The 15,237-nt window shown below is 35.2% G+C and overlaps 1 protein-coding gene across 5 annotated transcripts in view; it reads left to right on the forward strand.

The window, feature by feature from the left end:
- The window catches only part of LOC150106090 (BTB/POZ domain-containing protein 6-like), a 46,469-nt gene extending 32,254 nt beyond the window's left edge, over window positions 1–14,215 (forward strand). For 2 of the 5 annotated variants that reach the window (XM_090394478.1, XM_090394477.1), the window contains exon 3: window positions 13,295–14,215. In XM_090394478.1, coding sequence (XP_090250604.1) covers window positions 13,295–13,937 — 643 coding nt within the window. In that variant the 3' untranslated portion in view covers window positions 13,938–14,215. Of the gene's footprint in view, window positions 1–11,525; window positions 11,667–11,950; window positions 12,102–12,969; window positions 13,205–13,294 lie in introns of those variants that run through there. The other 3 variants (XM_090394473.1, XM_090394475.1, XM_090394474.1) reach the window with 3 other exon arrangements.
- Window positions 14,216–15,237: the final 1,022 nt, after the last annotated feature.

A 15,237-nucleotide genomic window follows, 5' to 3' on the forward strand; every position in this document is an offset into this window, starting at 1 on the left:
CCGGTCTGGGTAGTGACCCCACCCATAATGCATTGCAGTATACATCTTCTAGTGAGATGTGCTTTACATTATGGAAAATACTAAGAATAGTGATCAAAGCTTTAACCACCTTTACAATGAGTTGCCCTGGTGTTGTACCATCTTTAGACTTGAACTTTGTTTCAGGCGCAAACTTAATTGTTTGCATACTTGGGATTAGGAGCTAAAATAACCAAGCATATAAAATTGCTTGGTTATCCTAACATCCTAATATACAATATACCCAAGTTAAAAATTTATTCCCATCAATATCTCCTCCAGAGATTTTTATTAAAACTTAATACACCTTGTTGCAACTTATATAGGTAAAGTTGATAAGGCTTTGTATTACTAAAACCTTGGTATTTAGGGTCTAGCTACTCACTGAGGAGACCTCAAAAAAGGTCGAAACCGGTCTGGGTAGTGACCCCACCCATAATGCATTGCAGTATACATCTTCTAGTGAGATGTGCTTTACATTATGGAAAATACTAAGAATAGTGATCAAAGCTTTAACCACCTTTACAATGAGTTGCCCTGGTGTTGTACCATCTTTAGACTTGAACTTTGTTTCAGGCGCAAACTTAATTGTTTGCATACTTGGGATTAGGAGCTAAAATAACCAAGCATATAAAATTGCTTGGTTATCCTAATATGTATATATATATATATATATAACACGTCATATGATAATAAAATTAACAAAAATTCCTGAAAAAAGTGGAATGTGGAACATTTATTGCTCTTGAAATCTTCAATTCTTTCGAATTTTACTTTTTATAACACCGTAATCACGTCAAGAAATATCAAAAAGCTTTGCGTTCAGCTTATGCTTCTTTTTTTGTTTGAACGGATCATCCATTTCAAGTTTATGTTGGAATAAATAAGATGTTGATGAAATAAGATCTGTACTCTATTTTATTTCATTTATAATCGCACTAAAATTGAGATTTCAGCTGTATTATTGTCGGCTTTCCACCACACCATTTTTATATAAGTGTAAATGGCAACGGTATGTTCTTCCCTTACCACCCAAACTTCTTATTTTATACTGGAAAATGCTTCCTGTAACACTAGTCGTACGAATATATAGCTTCGTGAATGCTTTTCCCCACTGTTCTCTGCACAGCGTTGACTAGTACGCCTGCGTGCAGGTCCGTATTACATATACACTGCTTGAAAAGAAGTCAGCGGACCGCATAGTGTGAGGAACAAACACCATGGTGCCCACCTTAATAAGATGTAGATCCACCTTTCGCTGCGATGACTGCAGCAATCCTACATGACATAATTACCCTACCCTATGACAGCGATCATGAAAATTTTGGACCATTCTTACTGTAGGCATGTAATGAGGTCCTGGACTGTTGTGGGGCTGACGTCCCTTGAGCTCATCCGGTGCCACAGTTCATCCAACAGATGTTCAATATGGTTGAGGTCAGAGCTCTATTTAATCCAGCCAAGTGTAGTGACGTTCATGTCCACAATCCACGTAGAACAGCGGCCTTATGACACTGAACATTGTCTTGCTGAAAGAGACAATGGTCAGTTCCATAGAAACGCCACGAAGTAGGAAGCATTGCATTGTGCAGAATGTTCAGATACTTCTCGGAGTTCAATGTTCGTGGCACAACAAACAGAGATATGAGGCCAAACCTGGAAAAATAGTACCATAACACCACCACCACCACCTCCAGAATGTGTTACGCATTCTGGTAAGAGATATTTACTGGCATCCTCCACACACACTCATCCATTTGCTCAATAGAGGGTTAGTGTGATTCGTCGCTCCATAACACAGCTTACCAATCTTGCACTGTACGCGCTCTTTGCGCCACTGAAGATGACGCTGCATGTTGGTTCGGTTAATGTGTTTTCCAAATTGCGGTTATTCCATGGAAACCAATGTTGTGAGCCTGATTGTTTTTGTGCAGATGTCCGCCGATGCCTAGAACCCCGCATTCAACGTGACGACGGACAACGAATTGTGGACTTTACATATTATGCTTCGTAGCGTGGCACCCTACGATCACGTTCAGTAACTGTGATTGGTCGTCCACTGCTGGTAGCACTTGCGGTTCACTCCCTGCGTTTCCATCTCAGTATGGTATCACTGATTGTTGATCTGGGATGATCCAGTTTGTTAACAATTTGCCGAACAGATAAGCATGCCAGATGGCAACCTATCACAACGCTTCTTTCAAACTCTGTCGACACTCTTTTCGTAGCCAATTCACCCTTCCAAGTCAGTTGCACTGACCTGGGAGTATTATATTCCTCCAATTTAAACGGGCTGCAAACACGTGATCCGTTTCCGTTACATAGCAGGATGCACCCTGCCCATATGGGTTGTCCGTTGACTGCTTTCTAAGCAGTGCGTGTATACACACACACACACACACACACAAACAGACACACACACACACATATATATATATATATATATATATATATATATATATATATATGTGTGTGTGTGTGATCTCTATTTAAGGAAGAACATCAGTATGTTTATCGAAGAAAATATAGCTAAAAATACTAATGTAATTTCTTCGATAGCAGACAGACAATGTATGTGTGTGTGTGTGTGTGCGTGTGTGTGTGATTATATATACATCTCCACCTTCAAGTCCAGAAGATAAAAATATCGTTATTACTACCCAGACACAGAATGTTGATATATATTTTATTTTATTTATTATTTTCTAATTATTATTTGCGATGATGAAGAGTGGCAAATTGAAATTTTTGATATTCGAATATTTTTTTCAAAAAATATGAATTTAAAAAAAAAGAGAAAGAAAGAAATATGAACGAGGATCATTTCAAAATGTACATTTTTTTTCTATCATCTCTGCGAAAGTTTGGGTAAGGCTTAGACAAAACCATTCAATGAAACTTATTATTATTATTATGTTATTATTATTTATATTATTATTTCTTTAGCAGAAACCTCATCAATGGTAGTTAGTCAATGGTAGGTGATTTAACCGATCTATCTGACACGGAAGTAGAAGGGCCTTTTTCCCCTCCAGGAAGCTCGACTTTTCACCACTCGTACAGGCAGATCGTCCAAGAGATACACACAGTTTACAAATACAAATTTGTGGCAGTTGTAGGCGGTAATCATTATGTATAGTTGGAAGAATAAGTAGGGGAGACGGTGAGTTGTGTATGGTAGAATAAAGTGGACTCTCCTCCTACGCCGAGTGCTTGGTCTGCTTGGAGGTGTCACGCAATAACAATAATAGTAGCGGTAGTCAATAGTTTCTCATGGAATGTTTCTTCCAACTTAGAAAACAGATCGAAGTCTGAAGGATTCGTATCAGTACCGCGCATGGAAGGGGGCGAGCACTTGTTCACATACTTGGGAATCGCGTAGTCATGCAAAGTGTAGGATATTCTACCCGACAAGCATGAAGGTGGAAAAAACTATTGCATCACACACTTGCAAAGTATGCGTGTAAAGAACTTTTCAAAAGGCTCTCTTCTACCAAGACAAATTCAACTTTAATAAATTTAACCCCAATATGTATGAGAGCAGAAAGAAGACAAATATATATATATATATATATAAGAAGTTTTTTTACCATTATTTCTACCTGTTCTTTGAATATCTAAAAACGGAACATTTTTAATATTATGGATGAATTTATGAATTAATATTACAGCACACACACACACACACACACACACACACACACACACACACACACACACACACACACACACACACACACACACACACACACACACACACACACACACACACACACACACACAATGTGTATGTGTGTTTGCTGTGTGGTCTTGGTGCAGTTGACGTGGAGCTTGGCTCGTTTCAAAGGTTCTGTACTGTGGTTTGGGAAGAGGGCGACGCAAACTACCAGTCGCATAGCATACGGACCACCTTCGGAAAGCCTTTTGGCGCAATGGAAGTTACCAACGTTCTTGTAGCCGACGCTAGGTCAGATCGTAACTGACTATGGGTAGTACATTGATATATAATTTGATGGTATTATTCCAAAAAAAAGTGGTGTTATGAGCCAACAAACCTCAGAAATACACTTTTTTCGAAAGGTTTCCACAGTTTTGGCCACTAGTGTAGCTGACTAGGGATAGCACTCCAGTTTCGGCGAACAACAAACTGAAAGGAAGGTGGCCTTCCTTTCTTATATCTATGGGATGCTCTCTGTAACTGATGGATGTGGTTCCACAGTCTTTGAACCACCATCTGGCGACCTCCATCTAAGTTTGGTTATTCTCTTGTCTAACGATGGCTGAATTTATCGGTTAAATTATGTCTCGCAACCAAGAATATTGATAACCAATCTCAGAGTCCCTTTTCTTTTACACAAAGTACCTGACTTTCTTATTTTTCCCTTTTCGCCCCCAGTTATTGCGATTTTTCTCTTTATGGAAACTAGTGTATATGTTCTTCTTCTTCGTCTTTTTCTTTCTTCTTTCAGCTTAATGGACCATTCAGGTCAAATGCTGTCATCAGTAGGTTTCGCCATCGCTCTCTGTCATAAGCTGCATCTGGTGTGCAGTCTTCATGCGGCCGACTAACTTAAGTGTCTCATTACCGCATCCATCCATTCATTGTGTTTGGGGGCTTCCTGTGAGTCTTCATTTGGTTAACAATTATATGCTCGTGTGTGTGTGTGTGTGTGTGTGTGTGTGTGTGTGTGTGTGTGTGTGTGTGTGTGTGTGTGTGTGTGTGTGTGTGTGTGTGTGTGTGTGTGTGTGTGTGTGTGTGTGTGTGTGTGTGTGTGTTGTATCAAAATCCCATTGATATAACTATCTAATTTTATTGTTAAGATGATTACATATATTAGTAAAATCACATTCTCTTTCACAGACACATAAATATACTGATATGTATGACAAAATATTTCTTTACATGCTTCTTCTCATACCGAGGAATATTCAAATTAACCTGACCACATTTAAATTTCATATGCTGTCGCAAGCTTTTGCGCTTCACCATAACATTGCACTGTTGGCAGCTCACTAAGGCATTATCACATCTACCCTTGTGTTCCTATATAAATCAAAACAGAAAAGCTTTTAGTTCTATTTTACAGGGTGTATATTAATTTAAATAGGAAATATGCATATGCTGTTTTTAATTGTAAAGATCCTAACCAGGAAATATTGTAAACCTACAACAACATATTAGCCGCGAATCTAAGCTAAGGATTTTTTCTGATTGTTTTTTAATTTTTATTTAGAGTACTTTGTATATCTTTTAAGATTTCTTTTTGTATACAGTCAGGAAGCCCAGGTCAAGAGAACAAATATGGAACTTTTTAAACACTACTTCATGCCTGTGATAAAGGGTGCGATGCGCTCACATCGAAGGATAAAATTCATGTCCTGAATAGGAAAAAAAAAAGACTTCCCTATGACAGGATTTAAACATATAAGCTCTTCTCTTATTGCTGTGGGGATTTAGTGATATGGTAGAATATCACTGCTAAGAAATATCGGGAAAAAATGAAGGAGGAACAGAATTCGAAAGAATCACGGTCACTAGCATGGTATAGTTCGCCCGCCGATTAGAGACCCTTCGACACTTCTGCGCATGTCCCAAAAAGGAGAATCCATTCCGATAATAGGGTAATCAGTCTGTCTTCTGGGATGAGTTTGTTTATTATTACAGGTCGGAAAATTTAGCTTTTCTTTTACGAACATTGTAGTTTTTAAAGTGTAACTATTTTGCTTGTATAACAGTTGAAAAAAATGTACGTAGAATATTAAGAAAATTAAAAAAAGATATAGCATAAAACAAAAATTTAACTAAGTTTCTTTTTAAGAAAGTCTTCTATAAAATAAAAATAATTATACAGAAAAACAGAAATTTTTTTCAAATAAACTTAAATATTCTCAACTTACATTTGGGAGAACTGAGGCACTTTAATGTCCTAAACCGATTAATTATTTATGACTTATTGTGACTCTTTTAACAAACCCATGCAAAAAAAAATGTTGGTAAAAAATACCATTATCAAATCCTTTTAATCTTCAGAGTCATCTGAATCTGTGTCCGAATCGCCATCACTTTCACTTAAACTGATCACCAAAGGTTCGCATAATTCTTCGATAATTCCGTCTCTGTCCCAATACATATTTTCCAATGAGGTGACACGAGAGCAAGTTTTTCCCCAGTTTTGAACCGTGATACTTTCAATCGCCTGTTCTGAAAGCTTAAAAAGTTTCGATATGTCAATATCCCCAGTTACGTTGCGATGGCGAATGAAACTTTTCACTTCTGCCCAAACATACTCAATAGCATTAATATCACAATGATATGGTGGTAGCCTCAAAGCTAGAAATCCATGTTCTTTGAGCATCGTGTCGAATTTAAATAGTTTAGTTGTGGGCAAGTTTCTTTTGACCAAATTAAGCAATTCAGTTTTTCGCATATCTGGGGAATGAGAAATGTTATTTGCAGAGAGCCAATCCATAAGAACTTGCTTCTTATTAGACCAATTTGGAACTTTGTTTAATCGAATAGAGTGATATGAAGCGTTATCAATTATAACAACAGCATTTTTAGGAAGGTTTGGAATCAATTTTTCTTCTGCCCACTTTTCGAAGATCGTAGAATTCATTTGCCCATGGTAATCTCCAGTAGTTGATTTGGCTTTGTATAGTAAGTTTGAATTCGTTAAATAAACCCATTTCTCCAACCGCACACAAAATTATTATGCGCCGCGAGGCATTTCCGCATTGTAGCACTCCACATTCTTCTTTAGACTGCCAGCATTTTCCGTAAATTAAATTACTATCAATCCAGGTTTCATCTAGACACGCAATCGGTTTTTTCTCCTCTCTGAAACGTCTTATTGCTCTCAAATACTGCGTTCTAGATAAAACAATGTCACTTCGCTCCATGATAGGTTTCCTTTTATTCTGGAACTTTTTAAAACAAAATTCGATTTCATGAAGTATTTTCCTTAAAGTTTCTCTTTTTCAACGAAAATTAATTTTTTCTTTAAGCACAGGAATCGATTTCGGAACAGTTGGCACTCTTTTCTCGACCACGTAAAATTCGTGAATAGTTCTTCTTATAACGTCTACATCAAAATCATTCAAAGCTACGGTTTCGATGGTTTTCTTTCTCTGGCGCTTTTTTTAGGAGATTTAAATTTTGGCTTACCTTCACCTTTTGATTCCCTACGAATTGTTTTAACAGTCGACCCCGATACGCCCGCAATTGCACTTGCACGTTTTATGACTTGAGAAAGGGGAACAAGGAGACTGCCTTCTGACGATTCTTTTTCGAAGAATGTCAGCACATTATTCAATATTTTTTTGCAAGAGCTACAGAAACGTTTAACAACGGAACTTGTTGACTGTACTGTATCCATAATGATGCAAAAAAGCGACAACAAAAATCAAGCTACTGCTAGCTAGTACAGCGACACAAGAAAGCACGTGATTTCACATTTTGGCGACCAATTCGTACATCCTTCATTTCTTTCTCACCTTCAGCATGACTCGACTATTCTTGGCAAGACGCCAAGTGGAGACCTACACACGGTGGGTGAACTATATCATAAAAATCTGATCTTTCTACTTAATTTTGATATGAAGATGCAAACGGCTATCTAAGATTATATTATGAATTAGAAATGCTGATTTTGAAGAAGAACTGGTGTTACAATGCAAATGCAAGTGATATCATATATTTTGTATATCACAAAAGATTAATAATATTAAAAGAAATATGATCACATGACATAACAGTATATTAACTTACTTTGATGCAGGTTTTTTCGACAATTATTTTGCCTTAAGGACACCTGCTGACTCTCATTTCTGGGCATCTGACCAGATGATAATTTAAATACTTATGAGAGATTTCCGTATTACAAGGTGGACAATGTTCCTTTGCCATTACACCCTTGCTTTTTTTTATACCTGTGGAAGAAATACACTAATAAAAAAAACTATCAAGCAGTGAGCTAGAACTATGAGCTATTTCTACGGAATTGCTCATTGGTAATGACTTAGAAATAACCTTCTTGTAATATAAGTTGTTCAAACAAATATTATATTATTATATAGTATACTTTTATCCCAGAATAGGCAAATCTGCAGTCTAGATTGCAGAGTGACCGACCACCAAGCCTGATCGTTCAAGATTAAGGTTAATAAAAGCATTATTGAACTCAGTTTTAAGCCAATTAAAATCAATAAGCATAGCAATCAATATGTGACGAATATGGCTTATGACTTAGCCAAATTACTTCTGTTAAAAGGACCATACGCACTGAGTGGACACTTTATTAGAAACACCTAACCATTTAGAAAATGAGGTGTTCGTATTAACGTGACCACTCAGTGTACATGTATGTTATTAAACTTATTAAAATATTTGCTATAACTAGTATTAAATAATAAATTGCTTTTTTGTGTATTGCTTTCTCCTTAATTCTGTGGATCGAAAATTTTCTATATTTATTGTTTTTTACAAATATATTTTTTTCCCTAAGAAAGATTATTAATTTTTTTGTTCCAGTTCAATATAATGAGATTATACACTAATTTTTATCAAATTATTTGGACACCTGGTTGCAGTTAAAAAATGCGTTTCAATTACATTTCTAGTACCGAGCGGGTCCACCTTTCTACCCTGAATAACATCTACCCTTCGGGGCATGCTTTCAACCATTTTCTCATATGTCACAACAGAAAGATTCGTCCATTCCTCTCAAAGCTAAACCCATTTCTGATACTGATGATGGTAGTTGTGATCTGGAGCGAATTAGGGGTTTTAATTCGTCCCAAATATGTTCGATGGCGTTAAGATCTGAATTCTGAGCTGGGAATCTACAATACACTTCAACTTTGATTTTGGAAACAAGTCTCTGACATGCAGTGCAGTATGCATGGGGTATTGTCGTGCTGAAACATGCAAGGGTCACAACCGAAGTACTTCTACAGTGTCGGAAGCATGAAGTGTTACAGATAGCCATCAGACGTCATGGTTTAAGGCATGCCCAGCAATAGAGCAAAAGCCCCATCCAACTGGAACATTCCTATACCATTACCGAACTGCAAACAAACTTGAGAGTTAGAATGATGCAGGCCAGCCTACGCATTCCAAGGGTCTTCTACAGATCCAAACACGACCAGAGTGAGATATTCCGAAGAGTGATTCGTGACTCGACAGAACCCTTTTCCAATCATTGACTGCCAGGAACGGTGTGAAAGACATCAGTCAAAACGTCGTTTAGAGGAGAGCGGTGATGATGGCTTGCTCACAAAAGTTCTGCTTGGTAATCGAAGGTATACAACTGGCTGCGGACAGTTCTAGTGTTGACAGATATTCCTGCAGCATTTTCCAGTTGACTGCGTGGTCCGTAGCTGATGACTTGAGGGATACTCGAGCATTCCGAGACAGATTGGTTTGGTTTTTTTTTTTGGATTTACGGCTGAAGCAACTCAGACTATGAGGACAGTGTTATTATGTGTGGTTAATTGCGTGTATTCTAATATCCGGTTTGCCTGATTTTCAGGATGATCCGAGAGAGTGAGTGTCAGTGACCTCCAAGGACGTTTTCCTGTTGTGGTAGCACCATCAACTTTCCATATACGAACGACATAAGCAACGGTTGATTTCGCTATACTGAGACGGTTACCAATATCACAAAGACCTCTGATGGGACACCCAACTACCATCGGACGTTGAAAGATTGTCAGTTCAGCTGAACATCTTGACATCGAGTACAGTGTAAAACATATAGCACGTCCAGTCTTTTATTACCAGACCTACCCAGGCAGTTCCTGAATATTTACATTTGGTAGGGTCCGAAATTTTCATGTCACGTGAGGTGTCCAAATACTTTTTTCAACATATGTATATTGTTTTACTCTTAAGTTCAATATTAAGCTATGACAAATAGTAACACAAATAACTAAATTTTATTTGTAATTGTTATTAGTAAATATATGGGAACTGTTCCAAATTATTTTACAAACCTGTACACTGTAAAGTAGGTTATTTAAAGTAATTTGAAATACTAATAGACGATCACATACGATGTGCATCTACAATACATATCTTCTTATACAACGACACATACATATATTCATTCAAAGTTCATGTGTTACCAAGAAGTTACAGGTAATGAGAGTCTTCTATCAAATTAGCAGTCCACACAAGCACCCCATATATACATATATGCTATTAACTATGTTAATAGCATAGTTAAAACACAAGCCCCATTGTATTGATAATAATCGGGACTCTGGAATGAACTGCAATCATTTTCTTCTCTATTTTAGATATATTTATCATTCGTTGATTTATGATTTAATAATTCCCCTAAGATTAAGTGAAAAATTTTGATAAAGCTCTGTATGTGAAATTTATTGATCCTTGAAATAAAAAAAAAACCTTGTATGTTGACTTTTAGATAGTTCAGGATTCTTTCTTTAGTAAATGAAGAGCCTTCCCACTGTGGTGTCTTTAAGAGGCAGATGATTTTTCACTAATTACAGTCTAAAACCATCCCCTTTCTGCTTATCGGAGGTTTGAAGGATCTTGAAGAAAGTCCCAGCATTAGAATTTAATGTTTGATTAGAAGATTATGTAACTCATAGTCTACTCACGGTAACAATGTGAGATGAAGTTTCATGGCATTTTTGTGGATTTACGGCTAAAGCAACTCAGACTATGAGGCCAGTGTTATTATGGCTGGTTAATTGCGTGTATTCTAATATCCGGTTTGCCTGCTTTGCACGATGATCCGAGAGAGTGAGTGTCAGTGACCTTCCAATTTATTAAAAACTAAAAACTGCATATAGCATACCTGTAGTGTATCCAGAAGGGTCTTCCTGACCGAGTGACATTCTACAAAGGCATTAAAATTTCATTGCTAGGGAAATGAACGTCATTCCATTTAATGCAGATCTGAAGTGACTTGAAAAGAGTTCAATGTTTGATTATAAATATTTTATAATCAAATGTTTTATTCCTAATTTTGTCTTGTTCTACAGGATGGTGGTACTGAACCATTCACGAAGTTATTTCTTTTTCTTTTTTTTTTTCCTACATGAAAAGTCTACTGATTTCATAAACGTATATTGCACTGAAGTACAATTTACAAATTACATTAAGATAAAAGAAGAAATTATTATTATTATCTTAATATAGGCATAAAAGCATAAATAATTCAAAAATGAAAGTTCAATTTATAAATATATAAATTAAATTAATTTCATTCGAAATAAATAACATATGTAAATATCGCGAAATATTTATAATTAAACAAATATTATTTATTCATTATAAATATTTATAAAATAAATATTTATAGAAACTTCTGAGGTCAAAGCTTATATTCGTATTTTAAAAGAAATTTTATTATCTATTATTTGTGTGTGCCCGCGTGCGTGTAAAGATATAAAGAGTGCATTACGGAGTGCAACCAATCTTGTTTAACTTGTCGCACTAATACATCTATTTATTTGATAGTGAAAAGATCACCTGGCAACCACTGATTTAAAAAGCGCCATCTATTCATGACGTATTTTATTTTCTTAGAGTTCAGTTATAGATATCATGATGTACTATACCGTTTGTTAAATCACTAGCTGAAAATTAACAAAACCTTTGCAAAGTGTGCCGAAAGGTAAGTGTAATGAGACGTTTAGTGTTGTTTACAGATCTTAATTATACATATAAGTATACTTAATGTTACATAAATAATCAGACTTCAAGAATACGCCTTTATGACTTGGGCTATAGCATATCCTGTAAATAAAGACCTATCCAGAAACTGCCATAGCGTTTCTCATTGGATACTTTGGCTGTCTGATAAGAGAGTATAAAGGTCAATTGCACAAACATTCATATGATAAACACCATTGCGTCTTGCATTGTGTCTGTTTGAAAATCTATAACCAACAGAGTTACCTATTTCTTTGAATTCGCTTGTCAAAACATAAGACAAGAACATATTAACATATTTTGATATGTTAATATGTTCTTCTTATAATGTAGCTGAAAGAATGTTGCGAGGACAGTTAATGTTAGGAAGTGAAAAGGTTTTGAAAAATGTCTGTGTGTATGTATGATTGTGGCTTTTAACTTGATAAAATATCTGTTTTATGTAAGCAGTTCAAATGTAAGAAAAATCGAACAATTATCTTACACCAGTTCTGTCCTCTTTTATTTATAATCTCAAAAACACGCTGGTCTCGCATATGATATCTTCTACACCTTTCGTTGTTCTGAATTATTGAACTATTTAACCGTTAATTATTACTGGTAGAGTTTAAACTAATAAATATTTTAGTAGTTCCATTTTCCATGCCTTTATACCAAATATTTACGAGAAATATACTGTGTTGCATCTCTCAGCAAAATTTGTATACAAATACAGTGAGCTCCAGTTCAGTGAGCTAAAGTTAGGAACCCAGCTCCTTTTTACTAAATCAACGGATAAATTTAACATCGCTGAATGTGACAAAAAAATAAAAATAAATAAATTAAAAAATCCTAGGAACAAAAAATCATGATTCTGTTCATTATCTTGAATTTTTTCTTGACAATTTTCATAAGACTATTACACTTTTTTTATATATAATCTTTGTGAAGTAGCTTTATTTTATCCTCCTACATGTTTCGCCAAATTTTTTCTATTGGCATCCTCAGGGAATACAAACTAGTAAGCTAAAATGAAGATTTTATATATTTATATTTATATTTTTATATATAAAAAAGTGTAATAGTCTAATAAAATCATGATTCAGTTTTTCTCTATATATAGTTGTAAGTCATGTTACATTTTATTTAAATTTGTTTATATAAAAAGTTAAAAAAATTAATTAATTTTGAATATATAAATGCACATTTCAATATGTCTGATGAATAGGCGAAATATCTTCAAGAAATGCGAGATGACAAATAATTTAAATCTGTCTTTGTTGCAGAGCAGTTCATGGAGACAATGAAAGAAGTATTACAGAATTTAGTAAGGACTCCAAGATTCGCCGACGTGGACTTCATAGTCGGTAAAGGTGACCTATTAGCAGAAATCAAAGCTCATAAACTGCTTCTTGTACTCAGAAGTCCTGTGTTTGAAGCCTTGTTTTCCAGTTCCGCTATTGAACAGTACCCGATAATAGTTCCTGAATTCACAGCAGAAGCATTCTCTCTTATGATCAAGTGAGGTTTCTTTGTAATTCTGCTTACTTAGCTTACTGTATATTCTGTATATTCTTCTCGTAATTCCGTACAACTGATTTTTATTTTCAGGTACATGTACACAGATGAAGTTTCCATTCGGTCGATAGACACAGCCATGGATGTTTATGCTGTTGCAAACAACTACGAATTGCCGTTTCTTATAGATAAAAGCGTAGAATATTTATTAGCACATACGACAGTTGAGAACGAATGTGTTTGCAGAGTTTATGAATTTGCCAATCATAATAAATTAGAACGTCTTCTGCGTAGATGTCTGAACATCATTGAAGGACACACGGAGACCATCATCAGATCTCTTGATTTCTTAAATTGTCAAAAAGAAACCGTGAAGCTCATCGCAAGTAGAGATACTCTAACACTTCTTTCTGAGTATGCTCTGTCCGATGCCGTTCATAACTGGGGATTGAACCTATTTGCAAAGCAACGGATTCAAGCGAAAAGAGAGGATTTAAGAAGCTTTTTGGGAGATATTTTCATTTATATCAGATTTCGTGTGATGTCAGCAAGAGAACTGGCTAATGTGATCCATACAGGGTTATTCACATATGATGAGATGGGCCCATTCTTGTCTAAATTACTAAACCCTGATAATCCGACTACAATCTTCTTTCCAGACATTGGAAGCAGGTTGAATTATCCAAGGAATTTGGCTGCAGGTAAAGCAAGCTCCATGTTACGATTTTCAAAGTAACATGTTTAAAAATTCCAGTACCCGTTCATCTTCAGAGTTTTCTGGAAAAGAAAAAATCAGTCAACTGTTAATTCAGAGATGTCAATCTTAATATTATGAATTGATAAGAATGGTTATTACAATGAAATTGTGTTAAGATTAACAAAATGTTGAACAAAATGACGATGTATCTTATGATTTTATATTATGGTTGTTTGAGGATTGTTACATGTAATTATTTGGAAATAATGTAATTCATTTATTATGGCATGTTAGCAAATAAAATGAAGTAAAGTCAACGGCATTATTTTAAAATCAATTTCACAAACTTAAACACTTTTTCTTTACACTGGGAGGCACTGCTAAACTTGTAGTAAGAAAACCATGGCAGGGAATAGAAATTCATCATATTAGTTAATAACAGGAGAAATGAATCCAAATCTAAGAATTTCTCTACCCAGTCTCAGGAACCAGTTATACAAGCCCATTTGAGAAAGGGTTGAAATTTTAGAAGGCGAAGAACAAGTAGTATGTGTAGGTGAAATAAGGGATTAGATTTTCAATGTAAAACTTATGAGAAATTGTCACGAAATTATGGGATAAAATCAGGATCTCTATTTAGTTGTAAATAAAAAAAGTGTTGGATAAGTCATCAATGTAGACAATATCATTAAAGACAGTAATGATAAACATGATATTCAAATGGAAAATAATAATCAAAGTGCTTTACTCTGTGCAGACGATGCAAATAAAGCTGCTTTAAGTTTTGAATCGTTTTTATCCAAAATAATGATAATGTCCTTGACAAGTATAGTATGATATGAAAGCCAGGAGAAAAAAGTTAAAAACAGTCAATAAAACGTATATTTGATGAGCAAACTGCTCATCTCTCAGAAAAACAACGGTTATACAACCACTCATAAATATATAATTTATCATTCTGATGATAAAAAAAATACAGAATTCAAAATACTTTTTTTTTAGATTTGGACGGTTTGATATTTTTAAAGCTGACTTAAAAGCTAAGCGCTACAGCTGAGTAACTTCAAAGTTAAGATTATTTTTCTGGTTACAAGATTATTACGGCTGTTAGAATGTGTGTAAAGATACTATTAAAAAAAAAACCCAACTAAACAACCAAAGCTCCTGAACCTATTCAGTATGGGACTCGTTCCTTATATATAAATATATTTTTTAAATAAAAAGAACCTTTCGAATGTGTCCCTTTTTTAAGCCTAATTTTGAAGCAGCTCTGTGGAATCATTTAAGATTTTTCTGAAAGTGATTCATATCACTTCTAATATATCCCATTCCAATAATG

The sequence above is a fragment of the Typopeltis vanoorti genome, chromosome 6 (assembly GCF_054136105.1).
Source record: "Typopeltis vanoorti isolate ZY-2024b chromosome 6, IOZ_Tvanoo_1.0, whole genome shotgun sequence".
NCBI classification, from domain to species: Eukaryota; Metazoa; Arthropoda; class Arachnida; order Uropygi; family Thelyphonidae; genus Typopeltis; species Typopeltis vanoorti.